The 18628-nt window shown below is 50.7% G+C and overlaps 1 protein-coding gene across 2 annotated transcripts in view; it reads right to left on the bottom strand.

Moving 5' to 3' along the window:
- Positions 1-18628, bottom strand: part of NXN (nucleoredoxin) — a 54129-nt gene that overhangs the window by 12794 nt on the left and 22707 nt on the right. The window contains exons 1-5 of one of the 2 annotated variants that reach the window (XM_075113039.1): positions 4461-4502; positions 3014-3131; positions 1593-1726; positions 1085-1185; positions 432-538 (exon numbers count right to left, since the gene is read on the bottom strand). In XM_075113039.1, the coding sequence (XP_074969140.1) occupies positions 432-538; positions 1085-1185; positions 1593-1726; positions 3014-3131; positions 4461-4487 (487 nt within the window). In that variant the 5' untranslated portion in view covers positions 4488-4502. Of the gene's footprint in view, positions 1-431; positions 539-1084; positions 1186-1592; positions 1727-3013; positions 3132-4460; positions 4503-18628 lie in introns of those variants that run through there. The other variant, XM_075113038.1, reaches the window with a different exon arrangement.

Here is an 18628-nt window from a genome sequence, read left to right as displayed (position 1 = left end):
GTTTACATCAAACACACACTCTTCTGTAATTCATGTCACTAACATAAACCAGATGCCATCTTTCTCAGCCTCTGCAGAGAACCATGGCTTGCCTTTGCATTACATAAAACAGCAAGAAAATGAAATTTAAACCTTCAAGAAAAAGCAAAATAAATAAATCAGTAATTAGGCAAAAACCATCCAAGCCAAAAACAGCTTCCAAGTTTCCAGGAAGAATTAGGTTGTTTATGGAAGTCCTGTTTCAACTAACAGCCTGCCTGGCAGGTGGTAGGAATGTGAATTTGTGGAGAGCAGAAACATGAAGCAGCTCTGCCTGGGGCACTGTGCTTTGCTTTGCTGTTTTCTTGTTTTAGTTAAACAAGAGGAGATATTACAAATATTCAACAAAAGGAGCAGAAAGGAGAACCGTGCATCAGTGCGGCCCTTCCTACCTTGTATGCCATAGAGTCGATTCAGGCGCGACCTTCTGGCCTCGTCAGCGTAGGGCACAGCTACCCAGGGCATCTCGCTGAAATACTGCTTGAAGGAGTCCTCTGACCTGTGCAAGGGGAACAGGGCATGGGATCCAGCATACAGCCCCTCCACCTGCTAGGCTCTTTCCTTTTCTCATTAAAAACCTGGCCTGCAAAGCCGTTTATCCCTTCTACCAAAGCCCACCGGTAAGGGCTGCTGGCAGACACAACCTGGGGAGACCCAGATGACATCTGAAGCTCCCAGTCCCTCAAGAAGGAGTCTGCGGTGCATTTTTTCCCAATAAAATATTTCAAATTCTCCAGGGCATCTGAACGTCAACCCATGGTGACAGCAGGAGCTCGAGCATCCTTCAGACCTCAGAACCATAAGCCACAAAGTGAAATACAGAGCTGCTCCACAGACAGAGCCTGCTCTCAGCCCACCACTGCCCTTGCTAACCCCCCTTTGCACTTCACCGCTGGGCAAAGGACTCAGGCAGCCTTTCGAATACCAGAGCCAACCTGCCCTACGCCAAATCAAATTTCCTCATCAAATCAAACCAGCAATGCTCATAGCTTCCCAGCTTGGGGGCAGCCAGCTCTGCCTGCACAGGGTGTTGGTGCTTCCTTACCTGTCTGCGCTAACAAAGAGTATCTCAAACTTCTGGCCCGCCTCCTTGATTTTCCGGTAGGACTCCACCAGGACCCTTGTGAGGCTTCGGCACGGTGGGCACTGCAAAACACAACACCTGCATAAGGACATCGTCTCCTCCACAGGGCCAGACCCGCACCCAGCAGGTCCAGATGACCTAGTGACCATGAAAAGACAGATGCGACTTCATCTTTGCTGGAATGCTGGGCAGCAGCCCTGAATGTGGCTGGAGCTTACGGCCCATAAGTTGCCACTTCCACTTGCAAAATCTGACCACCCTTCTTGCCTTCTGAAGGGGCAGCTGAGAATGACAGGCCACTGCAATGCTGTGGCTTCTTCCAGAATGACCAGAACATTTTAACTGCTTCAACACCAACCAGCCAGAGGTCTTTACCCTCCCCCAGAGCTCTGCATCAAGAGCTGCAGGGGGAACCCCAGAGCACCCCCTAAGCTCGCTCTAATTGCTCTGCAAAGTGCCTACTACTCACCCAGTGTGCAGAGAAATAGACACCAACGTGCGAGCCCTCCAGGGCATTGCTGTCTAGCGTCTGGCCGTTGTTTCTTAGCAGAGGCCCAGCAACAACTTCACTGAAGGGTTTTGGCCCCCAAGGGAATTCCAGACCTGGAGAGGGGTCGGGATGAGGGTGGAAAGGAGACACAGAACAGCAAGATGCACATACAGCATTTACAGTTTCAAAAAGTTCCACCAAAAAATAAATCCCACCTTCTGCAAAGATATGGGGGGAGCCGGGGAAGCCAAGCTCTGCACCAGAGCCAGGGCCACCTCTTCCTCACAGGTAGGCTGCACCCTCGCTCAAGTCACAGCACTTTCAGCTTGACAAATCCTGCTCGGGTTCTGTGTCTGATGAGGCATCTTTTCCTTATCAACAGTGTTTGTTTTAACTACAGAGGGCAAGGTGGTACGTGCTGAGGAATGCCTTATACTGATACTAGCCACATATTTTTATATATATACACATATATTTATTTATAAAATCTTCTTTATATATATGCAAAAGATGTTTTATATACCTATATAAAAAAACTTATACATAAACTAAACTTAGACTAACCCCCTGCACCCCAAAGCAAGCATGTGTGTGTACACACAAACACATGCTCTGAATCATCTGCTGCCAGCTCCCAGAGCAATCAGTCTGTGTATTCAGCCAGAGAGGAGGCAACATCACAGATGGCTCAGGCCACAATGTGTGTTTGCTGCACAGCTCCTGCCACCCGAATTAAAGACTCGGTCACCGCACTCAGTATCTACTGCACGAAGAAACGACGGGTCGGTAACACGTGTGCGTGGACAGCCTAGCACTTGGATGATGGGTCTGCAGGGTGTATGAGTAAGGGCACACGTTTTGCTCGTTTTGGTATTTGCAAATTGGAAGAAGGTGGATTTAACGTCAACCCCCAGTACAGTAAACCTCAGAAACGGACAACAGTAGCATTTTTCTGTTGCATTTGTAAATAATGAGGAATTCATTTATCCTAACAGAGCGTGATATCAGTGATAAAGTCCCACTCAGTGTTTTGGAAGGATTCTGCTCCCAAGGTATGACAAGTCTGAGCCCTCGGTCTCTCTGTCCATGTGCCTCCATCAGGGAAAAATCCAAACTTAATGTTTCAGTTAGTCTAACTATTTCCTCATTAGCACTTCAGACAAAAATCCTGGAGGGGAAATCTTAGTTCCTTTCAACAAGCAAAACCAAAACAGAAGGTCTGGCAGGAATGATGCAGAAAATTTTACACTGAAAATAATACAGTGCCTTGATTAGTTAACCATGACAATACTTGTTTGTTTCCTAATTTCCCCCCCCATCCAAGACTATTAAAAATTAACTGAAATGAAAAGGCAGCCATGTGCCCGTGTTTCTGTGGCACACGGGACTCCAGGTCTTACCTTCTGGGTCATCTCGGATTACCAGGAGGCCGTTCCTGCAAACCACCTTCCCAGTGGAGGCATCGATAAATATCAGGGAAGGAATGTTGGAGACTCTGTACTTGTTCCACAGCTTCAGCTGTAAAAGAGATCGGGAGGGGAAAGGAGAAAGGTAAACTTGTGAGCATGAAGAGGAATATTTTAGGATGTTAGCATCTTTCAGACCAAAACAGAGTTGGTGCTTCAGCAATGCATAGGAAGGCATGAGGGCATCTCTCCAGAGCTGCTGGGCCAACCTGGACCTCCAGCACCTGCAGAGACACAATTCTGTCAACACCATCCACTCAGTACCATGGGTGAGACCAGCATTTGTCTCATGCCTGTTGCGGGCTTGCCCGTGAGCGTGGGTAAAGCTTCTCCTGCTGCTGCATTTGGCTCTTTGCAAGCAAAACGGGGGTAGTATTTACCATACCTCGAGGTCTTTGTTTAGAAGATGTGGTAAGTACAAATACTTTTAAAGTCACTGCTCTGAAGCAATTTGTAATACTTCCCTGGCTGCTTCCTCCCCTCTCATTTCAATGTTCATTAAACAAACCAGCAACCCCTGCCAAGACAGAGCCACGCTGAGAACAATGCCCACGCACAGAAACACAGCTCTTCTGCAACTGGGGCTTCCCGGGTTTGTTCCCAGGAGCTGATTCCTAGGTTTGACATCAGCTTGGGGGCCGCGTAGCCCACTCAGCTATCCCGCACTGCCAGCCTCGCAGCGGTCCCCACAGGCTAGGGGCAGAAGCCACGCAGGATGGCCACGTTTTGGGAGTCTCAGTCTAGATGTTGCCGTCATTATGTTTGCAGCGAGCTTGGCTCCGCACAGCACCAGTGACTGAGTGCTCTGCGTGTCACACGGTCCCGGGTTGACACTTCTCAGCATATGCTTCTGGCACAGGATAATTTGGAGCTTAACCCATGTACAGAAGCTTGCCGGGACAGCAAGGAACGAGATGACGACAGCTGCTGGCACGGCCCAGCCTGCAGGTGTGGGCTGGCTGCAGTCAGAGGAGCCGGCCTCCCCGCCACGCATGGAGGAGCTGCTGCGATCACATTTATATTTCTCCGAGTGTCTCAACCTAAACAGCCCAGTGGTGAATTATCAAGCTCTTAAACAAAAGCCAAACCATAACTGAGAGCCAGAGGGGAAGGAAATGAATCACCACCTTCCCCTAAACTCTGCTCTGCAAAGCCCCTCAGGCTCCGGGTGTTTACAACTTACTCTGGTTTGGAGAATAAAACCCAGCCATGGGAGAAAGGCAGGAGGGGACTGAGAATCCCACCCAGTGCCAGTGTGGATTTGAGCATGAGAGCCAGAGAAACCCTCACACAACATGCTGCTGCTTCCATCAGTATCTCTCACAGAAACTGGACCCAGGTGCCCAGAAGAAAAAGGCCACAACTCTGTGGATCACCGTACCTGATTTCTGAATAGAGGCAATCCCATTTTCCTGAGATGGGATTAATCTGGGGACCAGGCAAGTGAGGGCAGGAAAGAGCTGCAACGTTCAGGCAGAGCAAAGCGGATCCCTCGGTTTGCTCACCAGAGGCCTAGCTGAGGGAGAAAGTCACCACCACATTCAGGTTTTAATGGCGCTGTATTAAATATTTCTTCCAACACTTTTTTACAAAAGATATACATGAATGAGTGATATAGGGCAGCCTGCTTGTGATGAGGCATTAGCAAAACCCTCTTGGGTCTGAAGGAAAGCGTTACCGCTGATCTAGGAAGACTTTATCAACTTCCATCAACTAGAGCCAGAGAAAGGCAAGACTGTGTCCTGCCCACCAGCCTTCCAACAGACAGACTTCTTGGGACAAGCAGGCTCATTCATAATGCTTGACTCACAACCCAAACAGCCTTGAGCATGAAAAAGAAGACAGACATCACACTAAATGCAAACCTGCCCCCTCACAATGAGGGCGTTCAAACCACAGAAGGTAAAATCCACTTCTGTGAAGTTTAAAGTGTGGGGAAACGCTCTTTACAAGGATCACAGGCATTTAAGAGGGTGTTGCAAACAATGAGGAAATTACAACTAGCAATTGGATCGGTCTCTTTAAATAGTTGCTTACATTACACTTCGTTTTGCCAAGCCCTTTGTATATGGGCAGCACTCCCCTTGGGGCACTATGGCGGGTCCTGGCGGTTTTGCTTGGCTGGGGAAGAGGCAGGGTCTGCACTTTAGAGCCAAAAGGCTGCATCCACTGGCTGCGCTCAGAGGGACAGGGCTGTGACACCCCAGATAAGGGGATAAGACCAAACCAAACGCGCTCTCGCTGGAAGCACTGGAGCAAGCGGTGCACAGCTGGCTCCAGGCAGTCTACGGGGTCCAGCAGACCTGGCAGCTCTTGCCAACGACTAGCCCTGGGTCTTCTCAAGATGTATATGCCATCAGGCCCCACTGGGCCCAAACTGCCTTTGCAGAGACTGCCCAAGTCTCTTTGCAGAGATTCGGCTGCCCAGACATCTGTGGGACAGGTAATCTGCAATCCAGATGCTCTGTCCCCATGAAATAGAAGGCTGCCACTTCTAACTCATCATTGAGGGTCCACAGGAGAATGCCTCAAGCAAGCTGGAAGCTAGGTGTGTGTCGAAAGGGTCAAAAAGCATCAAAAAAGGTCAACATGACATCTGCTCCTGCTGGGGGAGTGTGTCCATCACGAGGCTCTGAGACCTGAACCCAGGGAATATCTTATCACACTCAGTCACACCTTGGGTGAATGAGAAAAAGCAAGCAAAACTAAACTGCCAGGTTTTACCTTGCTTCTCTGCAAAAGCTGCAAGCATCACACGGCTCTCAGACACCACCACCCAGCCATCCCAGGTAATGCCAAGCGTTCAGAGCTTCATACGTGCTGGGCAGCTCTTACTATGGACAACGTGTTTGCTGCCTGGCTTATCACTGAAACCCATCATGTGACACAGATGAACAAACACAACAACTGCATGTGAGAAGACTGGAACTGGGCTGCCATTTTAAGCCTTGTTGTAAAAGGCGTGAATTGCAAATTGGTGGTCTCAATGCACTAACCTTATTAATTTCACTGTCTGTATTGAAAAATACACGAATGTCTTGTTTGAAGTGGGAGCAGTTTGGTTTGATGATTCTCCTGTGCACTAGGAAAGCCAATGGGGAATGAGAAATGCATGCACTGCAGGATGAGTGCCAGGGTCTACCACCATTCCCACCTCCCTGATCCCCTTCAGCCAAGCTCAGCTTTCCAAAGCCTGTCAGACACTTCTGAAGGAAGCCCGATGGCTCCTTTTACTGCAGGTCTGACCTGAAAGAGAAGGACCTTGATAGGAAATAGGCCTGGCTCATTTTACCTTGGCTTTTTGGAGAAGATAGTTCACTACAGGATTCCCACACCACTATTTCGCAGCTGAACTGCAGCTTCCAGTAAAGACGCCCAATCTCCATGAAAGCCTTTGAGCATCAGGAAGACCTAACCGGTCTTGTGACAAATCTCTGGCACGATACAGTTTTTCTCAGGGTAGGATGCCGAGGGTTTGCACACACGCAGGCTCTAGAAAGGAGCCAAGCTCCTCCTTGGTCCCACTTGGTGTGGTCCACACAGGAAGGGGAGCCCAGGAGAAAAAAGGCATCCCTTGTACAAGTACCTGCCTGACCGTGCGCCTCGCAAAGGATCCTGTGTTGGGCTGAGCGTGGGATGTGGAAAGCAAACTACGACTTGCTCTGAAACCACAGGATGATGAGACGATAGCTAAGGCAGCAGGGCAGAGTGCTGCCTCAGCAATTTTTAAAAGCTGGTTTTCCTGCCATGAAGAGGATGACATAGAAATAACATACTCCACACTCTGAGGATTTGATCACCCATTTAAAGAGGGGATCTCTGCTCTGCTTCCCAACAGCTGTTGCAAATCTGTGGGATCGAGCCAAAGCTAACACAGATGTGGAAATAATCTACGGACTATTCAGCCCAAAAGCAGCTGATCCTCTCGGAGCGCCCTTCGCTCCCGGCTCAGGCTGCGTGCCTGCTGAACTCAATACTCACCCCAGGATGCCTGCTGAAGAAGGAGCGAGGAAATGCTGCCCCTTGCAAGACACCATATCAGCTGATCAGCTTCACAGAAACCTCTCTGGCTCCTGTGCAGGTGGTGAAATACAGCCGTCCAGTGGAAAAACCAGAGTCACCAGATTCCTCCAGTAACCTTACCCCTATGCAAAGCATCACCATGCTGTAAAGCATCACCACCCTGTCCTGGAGGACCTGGAAAGTGCAGCCCTGGGCTCCCTCTGTGACTCCATCCATGACCAGCCACAAGAGGTTTTAAAGCGATCGCTCACTATCTGAGGTCCGAGGTGATCTCAAGATATCAGGCCATGCAGCAGCAGCGCACAGCTTCACTCACAAAGCTGCTCTCCGTAACGGTGCCTGGCTCAGTTATTTCCCCCACACTGTGACCGGTGAAACGGGTGGCTGAGAGGCACATTGGAGAGAAGTCTGCAAGCAGCTGCAGTAATTTTTCCAGATAAAGGAGTCAGACAAGAGGTCTCCCCAGCAGCCCACGGCTGTTTCTGCGCAGGGCTGGCACCCGGCCGGGGCAGATGAAATCCCCCCATGCTCTGCAGGGGACTGGTGGGGAAGGGATCCCCTACTTCCAGCAACTGCCAGGTGCTATTTTTGGTTGTGCTGATTGATTTATCAGCCCTTGGTCTCATTCACTTACTGACATAAATCCCGAGCTGCAGCGGTTAATGCTAGCAAAGATAAAGCATAACTGCTTGCAGTGAAATAAGCCCTGGCTGGTGGAAAAGTGGTCCTTCCACCCTCCTTGGGGGCTGTGTTTCTCCGCTGTTGGGTGAACCTGGACCATAAAAGCTCTCACGCCTCCATCCTCCACAGGATATGGAGCCACCTCCACCCTCCACAGGATATGGAGCCGCCTCCACCCAGGAGATGCTGAGGTTTCAGAGGCACCTGCCCATGCCAGCAGCAGGGCAGACACTGCCTCTGCTCATCTTGCAACCCACGCTTCCACCCTGACCAGCAACAGCCAGACAAAGCTGGTTTAAAAAACTCAAAAGCAGATTCCTCAGCAATAATGAGCATGTTCCCAATGTGGGCAGCTGCTGCTTTCTGCTAAATGAAATGCAAAGTCATTTTCCTTCTAAAAATCCGCCCTTGGAGGCAACACCCCCAGGGCCTAGGCAATTCCTCTGGTGAGGGGTTGGAAAGACCCCGCTTTCCAGCAGCCCCATGAGTGCCCATGCAAGAGCAAAGTGGGGTTTCCATTACAGACACGAGCTCGGCTCTTGCCCGTCTCTCATTCCAGAGCCATAGGCTGAAACATGAAGTCTGTCTGAGGAACTCAAATCAGAGCTCAGGTGGAAAAGTACCCTTGTTCCAGGGCTGTGAGGACCAGCAGAGCCCATTCCTCACCTCTGCCTGCAGCTCTGCTGTGCAGACCAGCTCCCAGCTGGCAAGACAGCCACAGCCATCCCCACCGCTCTGCTCCCACAGTCCGGCGCTGCATGGGATCTCTCTGTCCTCACTCACTCGCAATGTTAAATTGTGGCTTTTACATCGTGCCTTAAAGGGTTTACAAGCACCAGGGGCCACCCAGGCTCTGCAGACAGCAGGCACGGGGCTGCAGAACAGGCTGCTCCCTCGCCCTGTCGATTTAAATCCAGGTCACGCCTGTCCCAGCGATTCAAGCTCAGCTCGAGCTAAAGCTCTTCTTCCAGCCCTCCCTCACCGCTCCTCTCCCTTCGTGCGCAAGGGAACCCCCTTAAATGGAAGGGGACACAGCGCAGGAACGACACGCAGCCGAATAGTGGGGGAGGCGTCGAGGGCAGATGGTGCACGCCGAGGTCTGACCTTGCGACACAGAGGAGACCGAGCAAGCCTTGGGATAAATTAATGTCTATTGTGCTGCTGTTTCTCTCTGAAAGCAAATCAAAATCTAATTACAAAATACAATGGTGAGAGAGACGTCTGCTCCAAGAACATTAATGAGCAGAGGAGGGAGGATTTGGAATTGCAATAAACAAGACTGATGTGAATAGCTGAGACGGGCAGGGCACCGGGGCTGCTGGCACACGCAGACCAGTGGCAGCCAGGCTACCGTGTTATCGTTCCCCTCTGCCCCACACTGCCTATGGTGGGAGTAAGCCCAGTTCAAACCAACGTCAGGACCAGTTTCCCCCAGCGCTTGGGCCAGCAGCGCCTACTGCAGATGCTCCCCCCGCCAGTTGCGTTCCAGCAACATGATTCAGTGTGAGCAAAAAAATAAACAAATCAAATCAAAAGTCCTGCTTGTCACCTCCACCCTCTCTTTGCTGTGGCTCCATGGTGGGAGTCTGGCACAGCACAGTCTGGCTTGCGGCCACCTGCACCGCCCTGCAGCCAGCGGGGCGGACAGGGGAGACCCTGGCAGGAGCCAGCTTGCAACCCTGAGCTTTTGTTCTTCCCAGCCACGAAACGCAACGGCAAGAGCTTTGGAGCCGAAGCAGAAGGAAATCCTCTCTGCGGGGTTTTCTGGCAAGGCGGCCACCAGCGGAGGGCTGCTCTTTGTTCCTTCGATGGGTTCCGCAGCCAAAGACCCGGGGTGAGGGACATGGGCCAGCCCAACCTCACGTCCTGGCCCCTTTGCTTCCTACCGTTTTCTTCTTCTTATCACCCAGGTCAGCCAGTGCCAGCACCATTGCTTTTACCATTTCCCAGGCTAAGCCATCCAACCGACTGCGAGCTGAGCATTTTATCTGAGGGCAAAGCAGCATATGGCTGGCGTGCGCGCCCGGCTCGGAGCACAAGCTGCCTCCTCTCCTCCTGACGCACATGCAGGCTGACAGGCTGGATCCTCCGCAGCCCACATCTGATAGGAAAACATTTAATTTGAGCAGAACTGAAGAGCGGTTAACATGATCTATGGAGAGCAAAGCCCCAGGGCCCAGAGCTGACACCAGAGGTGGCCTCGTTGTTTTATATGTGCAAGTTTCAAAGCGATGCTGAGCTGGCAGCTTGATTTGATTCCAGGATCGGGGTGAAGTAGCATTTGCCTAAACATACAGATAACAACACAGGCAGCAAAATCATGCAGAGAGGATGCTACTACGGACAGGCTGGTCTATCAACACTACAAGGATGTCTTTTATAAACCTCTTTTTTTCCAGGTGTTCCTCAAATTGTATTCAACAGCCCAAAGATGATGCAGAATTCAAGGATGCAGCATCATACCCTGGACTAGGAAATACACCTCCATGCATTTCCAAGAAATGTTTTTTTTCTCCACGTGCATGCCTTGCTTTACCTCTTAAAAGGAAGCTTGCATGCGAGCATCTCAAGCTACTTCATAAATGATTTTTCTCCCTGCAATTCTCCTGTGGGCCAAGCACTCTCCCTTTACTCCCAGGAGAATCAGGACACAGGGCTTGCACAAAGATGGGTGCAGAATGCAGGGGGGTTCCGCCAGCACCTTGAATCCACCCTCTGTTACCTGTTTTCACTGGCGCTTTCTTCCTGCTTTCCTGGTAGGTAAGACAGCAAGACAAACACAAAAAGCAGCGAGGACGGAGGGAGTTAAAGTGTTTGTGGGGAAAAATGTAAGACACGTGTAGAAGTGTATCATACACAGCCCCTATAAATTACGCCCCCAAATGACTAGCACTGAGTAAGAAACAGCTATGTAAACACAAAGGTAATAAGAAAAAATAATAATTTCTCTCTATGGGGAAGGGATATTTTTCCATCTGTTTATAGGAAAGGGGTGGGGTGGCAGTCTGGGATGTTGAATTGAAGTTCAGCGTCTCTCTTGGTCCCCAGCCTCATCTGTCATTTGAAATGGGATGGCTGCCAGAACCGCCACACATTACAGCCTGGGTTTCCTACCCACCGCCTTCACGTTTGCTGCTACCGTTCACTCGAAGGCAGCCGGCATCAAGCGCTGGTAGTAATCTCAAGGTCAAATTGCAAGGCTCCAATCCTGGATCATTAAGAAACAAACACTTCTGAAAAGCCCTGAGTTTAGACAGAGTTCCCACCAAACACAAAAGCCTTTTAAATCTGCAGGGAGATCAGGGGTTTGGTTGGGTTTTTTTTGTTTAATGCACACAATGAGGTATTAGTGTGGTTTCTGCTTTGTTTTCAGCGGTTAACCCGAAAGGGAACCTTACACAATCAGACCAACAAAATGCTGGAAAACAATAAGTATTTGTTAGCACTGTAATGCACCCAGGGGAGCAAGAGCTTCAGGATGCCGCAGCGCCGGGAGTCTCGTGAGCAGTGACCTCCCTACGACACCACCAGGACACCCCCCAGACCAGCAACATGGGAGACCCTTGTAAAACTACCAAGACATCTGCAAAAACCCCCTTGTGCCCACTGCTGCTGATGGGAAACCCGCTCATTACGTAGCACCTTTTAAAATGCAATAGCTCATCCATAGCACCACTGCTGACACTTACTTTCTAAAACCTCTGCTCAACACAGCACTTGTATCACTGCAAACACTGGGACTATTTAAAAGCAACTGCTTTCCTCCAGTTGCTCCAGCTAATCTCAGGAGAGGGTGCACTGGCTGGCCCGGCCCCCCCTATAGCCGCATCCGTCTCGGCGTCTCAGAGCTGATGGCGTTGAATCTCAGTTTGGCAGCACTCCTGGTTTGCAACCCAAGGAGGATTTTCATGCAAAGGTTACACAGCTGCAGAGCTAGAAAGGCCATAACCACAGCCCCAGCGCCTGCTCGCAGCCCACGCTGCCGGGGCAGCTCTGGGCTTTGCATGCAAGACAGGCAATGGGCTCTGCTTGCAGCTCAGAAGGGCAGCGCAGCCCAAGGGATTCACTCCGTAACCGCACTCAGGTCAAAATACGCCAGGAGCTAACCAGATCCAGGTGCTCTCAAGCTCCAGCTGGAAAGAACAATCCCTGCCAGTGACAGCTCGGAGTTATCCCGCTCCTCCTCAGCTCCTGGGACAGACATGGGTCCCACAGCCTGCACCAACCCAGCGCAGCCATGGTGCTCGCAGATTTCTCCTCTGGAGCCATTAAAGTCCGTCCTGCACAAACATCCCACTGCCGAAACCATGCTGGGCTAAACCACTGATGACGGCACGCTTTCAGGACTTCCATATCCTCTTAACAGACTTCACAAGCATGGCTGAGCCCCAGAGCCACGGTGGCCTGAGCCGGCGCTGGGTGCCCTGTGGGGAACATCATCAGACAGACTCGTGACACGGGCAGGAGGGATGTAACGGGTCAGGCTACCTGAAAAATGCTCTCCTGCCAAGCACTTCTCTTCCTCCTGCTCCCCAGACCAACACTCACCCCCTTTGCAGCAATGCTGCAGGCTGGGAACATAAACCTGCCCGACAGCGAGCCGCTGATGTCTACACAGGAGGACACCACTGCGAGTCCCACATTTGCAGTAATGGACACATTAAAAACCGGAGCAGAACAAAGCTGACCACAGCTCAGATGCAATAACGTCTCAGCTGCCGCACAAGCCAGCAGGCAGGAGACTGGAGGAGCCTTTTCCCCACCCAACCACTCCTTTGCAGAGGGGCTCTCCCGTCGAGCTGTGCTCCAGCAAAGCTGGCAGCATTAGCTGCGAGGAGAAGGCAGAGGAACAGGGGAATCAGAGCTGGAGGAAGAAGCGGAGATGTGGTTTGGGCCGGGCATGGAGGCAGAGCAGGGAGGCACCTGCCAAAGCCACTTCGAGCTGCTGGGATGGGGAGGGATAACCAGGGCCAGGCAAGCCCGGAGGGGACCAGGCAGCCGGGGCTGAGGGGACGCGGGGTTTATGACACACACGCATGGTGGGCCAGGTGCAGGGCAAGCGAGGGAACCTGATCTGTCCCCTGAAACCCAGCACCGAGACACAAGAGGCCCCCGGCTCCAGAGCCATCAACCAGGGAGGAACGAGACAGCAGGCTGGGGCTCCCTCTTCTTGATTTTAAGGCTTGAGCGGCATATCTTGCGACTGCCGAACCAATTAAAAAGACAAACAGGGATGGCGATAAATCAGTAGCAAGGTCAAAAGCTCCAGCTACATCCTGATTTGACTGACAGAAGTCACAAAATATATAGTTTCTCAAAGAGGCAAGAGCCCATGAGTCAGCACACAGATGAAATACAGCACCGGGAAGGCAGGACCGACCCCTGGTGCGAGCGAGCCTCGGGCACAGCCTCCCTCCCACCACCCCAAGCACGGCATGAAGGCAGCTGCAGCAAAACGAGAGGCTGCTGCCAGAAACCGATGACAATGCAAATCCCACGGGAGCATTCAAAATGTCAGATAAGATGCAGCGTATTAATTCCCTCCACTGACTGCCAGCCCCAGCCGGAGGGGGAGGCTTGGAAATCGCAGGCTTCAGCAGGGCGAGGATGCCCAGCGCCTGCTCTGCCATGGGGGTTTCGAGCTGACGGCAAACCAGGAGGTGATGCGGAGGGCCGGATGGTGGGAGTGCTACCTCACCGTTTTGGTGGGAATAAGGGAGATTCTGCGCAAAAGGAAGAGCCAATCATGTGTTCTTTTATAAAATGCCGAAGACAGCTGTGCGCCAGCAGCGAGCTTCCTCACATGTGGCTATATTTCAGCTGTTACTATATTCAGAGTTTGTAAAATGCTCTGGGATGATAAAAATTACTTCAGAAACAGTTATTAAAACTGTTTCCAGGAAATCGATCCATGGAGACAGAGAAACCCTGCTGTTTTTACAAGAGCTTCAACTAGAGAAAGGCCAAAGTTAGGGAGGAAGTTTTGCTTCCTTGTCTTTTCAGCAGTAAAGAGGAGCTGTATCAGGGGTTTATATGATTCTGCGACACACAAAACAAGCATCAGCCTGACCTGAGACAGGCAGAAAATACCCCTCAAGTCATCTGGCCTTAAAGGCTTTCTGCCTTAGTCAAGCTCTGAATTTGTTTGCATCTTCTTTTATCCTGTTGCTTTCCATGACTTCTGACCATCCAGAAAAAGATCCCAGGCTAACAAAATGAATGCTGTGGGAACAGGTATTTTATCCAGGAAAAGAACACAAAGTACTCTGGGAGCACCCTCTGCCTTCCCATCCCCACTCCAGCCTCAATGCTAGGAAGAAACGTGTTTGAAGTTGGACGAGCCACAGAAAACGCAAGCAAATCATCTGCTTGCGTCCAAGAGGCTTTTTCCAAGGATCTGCCACGAAGTTTCAGGCTTGGTCACTCATTCCCCAACCCCTGGGTCAGAACTGACTAAATGCAGCCACCGAGCCAAACTCCACCATACTCATCTCCTTTGGCAACCCCGCGTTTCAGCTGCGAGCTCCAAGCTTCCCCCCCCCTTCTTGTTCAGTTATCTTGCTTCATCTTTATTCCGTTTCCAGGAACACTTAGCAACAGGCTCTTGCAATCAGCCACCGGCAGTCGAAGATCTGAGGAGGAGACTCTGCAGTTACAATGACCTTTCCCTACACTCATGCAAATTTTCAAGCAAGTATGCGAACAATTTGTATTTTAAGTATCCTCTGGTTACATTCTCCAGGAGTTAATTCTCTTTCTCTCCTTAGAGACATCAGAAACACCAGATTTTATGTTTTTACACTAATGAGAACAAAACCTGCAGCTTAATTCTAGTTTGCTTTGTGGATTTTTTTTTTCTATATCTCACACAGCGAGCAGACCCTGAACAGGCAAAAATTAACCTACGACATCTACCCTGGCCAAGAGCACAGGTCTGCTTGGATGCCACATGCTCACACTACCGAAAGCCAAGCGTCGGCTTCAGGGTCTGTCCCAGCAGCCAGCCAAACTCCTCCGGAGACAGACAAGATGCTGTCGCTTCCCTTGGCAAGCGGCTTTAATGGAATGCCATCAGAAGCTCTCATTCCAGGACAGGACAAAGGGTATGCCAGGAGCCAAACATAGCTGTAGGATCACAAGGGAAACACAGTAGTTGTGATCTTGGTAATTAAAGCTTATCAGCCAAGGCAGCAGATAAGAGGTCTGATGCAGTGGTTGACGACTCTCATTCCCATGGGACTCACTGTGGTGACCCAGGGAGAGCTCCTGCCAAATCCAGGGACTTTGGCAAGCGGCATCGGTGTCTCTCCCAGGGCCTCTCCACCTCCAAAACAACACATCGACCACCACAAGGTTCTCAGAGACAGGCAACATTCATGCTCCCATAGATGGAAACGGGTAAATAACAAGCCTGGTTCTGGCAAACCACAGCGGCAAACTCACAGCAGCCATTTTCGCAGCCGCCTCGATGGGTGCTGGCAGCTGACAAGCCGACCAGGCAGCGGCCTTGCATTTTTATCAGATTTAAATCAAAGCTTTCCAGCACTTTCCCTGTCACTCAGTAATTTTCCCACATACACAAACAAGTTTGAAGATGCCCAGAAAGCACGCACCAGGACAGCCTGTGGAGCTTGCAGGGCAGAGGGGCGTTACTGCATTTAAGTCATTTCTCCTTGAAATGAATGCTTTGTGTTTGGAATAAAAATTCCTGTATTCCTTGCAGTGACTAGAAGCTGGAGGGAGGGAATGGACAAATACCAAGGTACCGAGGCAGGCAGCTCAATTCCTTCTGCTTTCTGAGTGGTGTTCATAAATAGGGAAATAATTTGCAGTGCCCTACTCAGGGGCAGGAAGAAAAAAAAGGGCTCACAGTTCATTGATACTTCAGATCATCTTAAAAAAATTCTCTACTTTTTTTTCTTCTTTAAAAAATGAGAAGTCTGAATAAGCTTGTCATTGATCCGATTGCTGGGAACAGCATCTGGAACATCAATCTCTGCCTGAGACTGCAGAAGCTGCAGGAGACCTCAAAGCAGCCAAGGCTGCCCTTGAACCAGATGCCGCTCGCTCTTACAGAAACGCCTGTGGATCTGTGTAAAAATGATTAAGCAAAATTGCTCCCTCTTTTTTCAACTTTATAACTCAAATCTGTTTTCTCTTAGAGGGCTGATGCTCATTACGTACCCTGCAGCACATCAAAGGGCAGGAAAGGCAGGAAGGCAGCCACCGCGCCATGCACCGGAGGGCCAGTGCCCAGCATCTTGCCCGACCTGCCTACACCCACCAGCTCCTCCCCACCCCGAAGCTTTTGGCTCAGGGTAAAGAGCCAAGAGAGTCAAAAGGCCTCTTCAAGCTCTGGTCCCCTCTTAGTGACACTGTGAAGGATGCCAACCAGGGGCTATTCCAGCAGCAGCAGCAAAGAGCAGTGACGTGTGTCTGCAGGGAATTCTCTTGGTGCGTCAGAACTCAAGTCTACCTACTGCAGCACCCAAGGGAGCCCCGTTCAAAGCTGAGCATTTCTCCGACGCTCCTTCCCCATTGGAGCCCGAGCGTGCCAAGTAGAACGCAAGGGACCGACAACGCCCCCCAGCACCCAGATCCAGCCAGCATCTTCTTCGGACGCTCATTAACAAAGCGACAACATTAAGAGAGCGCTGCACACAGACACGGGTGCCTGGAGCCTCTCAGTCATCCACAAGCCACTGACCAGAGAGGGAGGACTTGCACGGTGGGGCTGCACCAGTTGCTGCTGTAGGGCAGAGCAGAGCCAGCCCGGCTCCTGCTCTGCTGCACCCCGGCACAGCGGCTTCACATCTGCCATGTAAACTGAGTCCTAATGACACCATGCGTGGGTGCCAAAAGCAACACCTTCCACCCTACCTCAAACAGGGCTTTTTTCCCCATGAACAGGGCAAAATATTGGGGCTCCGACACAACCATTTCCCCTGTGCTAGGGTCTCACATTTTCAACCCCACAGGCACTTTTGGTGATGAACTGACTCCATTTTCACAAACAGAATTCACTAAATACGTAAAGCACGATGGTGCTACAGTACGCCCCCCACCATGAGCGCAGTGCTTGTGCTCGCACAGACACCAGCCCAAAAAATCCTACTTCCCAGTGGTACACTCGTCCTGAGCCCTCCCAGAACAGGGTGAATACTGCCCAAAGTTTCCTGCAAACTTGTCCCTGCAGATTAGATTCTGAGACACAGATGAGAGATATTCCTGTTCTGGGAAAACTTGCACAAAGAAGGGCAAATGAAGACCCTGAAATCCCAGGGGCTGAACTCAAACACCATGCTGCGTCTTACCCAAAGCCTCCTTCATCCTTTCTCTACTCTTAAGCTTATGGGACAACCTAAAACTCTTGGATTTTGGGACCTGCACCAGCTATCACAAACACCCAGCAGCTCGGGCAGGCTTAGCAGGACATGACCTAAAGGGCACCAAACCCCGTGCCTTTAATGCCACACCTGATGCAAACCCCTGTCCTCAGAGGTGAAAGGCAAGTGACTGATGAGAGGCCTCATCCCCAGAGCCTCTCTCATTTATTCTAGTTCAAAGAGCTCAGAAAACTCAAGGCAATCACTCACAGGCTCAGATACAGGAGGAGGAGCGTGGGGAAGGGCGCCTGGGAAGCATGAAGCCAACTTCACCCAAGATGCAAGAGAGGGGGGACACAGCCAGGCTCTTAACAGCTTCTTCCAGGCAGCCCACTGTCTCATCCATCTTAATCTTTGACCACCAAGAGATGAAAACAATTTATCTTCATTCCCTGCTCTTACTGAGAAGTTACAAGAAATAAAAGTAAAACTAAAACAAAGATCAATGTTATACCCCTTCTCAGACAATCTCTGCCTGACCTGGACTTTCTCAGCATCCCTTTTATCTAGTGGAGTGTTTTGGCTAAAGCTTTGCAGAGGAAAGCCATGTGAGCAAGCTAGTTAAAAACCTGGTACTTTCATGTTTACACAGCCAGCTAAGCAGGATACTACAAAGCCTTTTATTCCAAGTCTCTGCTGACAAGCTAGCATTGATAAATTACAGAAATCACCCAGGAATTAGGATGGGGGGGGGGGGGGGGGGAAACGCAATTCCCTAGGTGGGAAATAAGGGCTCAGAAACCCAGGACTCAAGGAAAAGTCTCTGGAAAAATCCCAAGATTAGGGGGCAATTTGTTTGTACTAAAAGGGGAGAGCAAAAACAGCTGAAGATGCACAGACTCCCTCCCCAGGGTTTCCAAGAATTCACCAGAGGTGAAGCAGAGATACCTCAAAGGTATCTCTTCTCCCAAATGCCCCTACTTCCAGAAAAAGCAATCTGAAATGAGCCCCTGTGTGCTGGCGAGCAGTGTAAGTGGCTGCAAGCACGGGAAGAGACATGCTTCCCCATCACAGAGGTGCAACGCGGACACGGAGCGATGAGTGGATGTCAATGGGGCGCACCAAAGAACAGCCCAAGGTCCCAAGTCATGGCAGGCTTCATGTGCTGCCTGTGTACTGCGTTGTGTTGGCTTACATACTGCACGTGCAAGAGCCAGGAAAAATCCATCTTCTTTGTCATAACAAACCCTAGGGTAAACAAAAAGGCAAGGCCATGTATATTATCCAATTAAACAGGCACGTAAAGCAGAAAGCAAGCGCTGGCCATCCACTTGCTCCTGATTTTTGCTGTTTCTCAGTGAACACATACGGAAATGGGCTGCCTTAAGCCCTGCACAAAGGGGATGCGGGAAGCAAGGTGCGCTCCTACACCCAGGAACAAACCTGCTGCTCCTGAATAAAAAGCAAGAGAGGTTTGTAAGAGAAACCGGCATTTCACAGTCTTTGTGTTGCTCTCCCC

Source organism: Phalacrocorax aristotelis, chromosome 18 (assembly GCF_949628215.1).
Source record: "Phalacrocorax aristotelis chromosome 18, bGulAri2.1, whole genome shotgun sequence".
Classification (NCBI taxonomy): Eukaryota; Metazoa; Chordata; class Aves; order Suliformes; family Phalacrocoracidae; genus Phalacrocorax; species Phalacrocorax aristotelis.
This window is presented reverse-complemented; position numbering and strand designations above follow the sequence as displayed.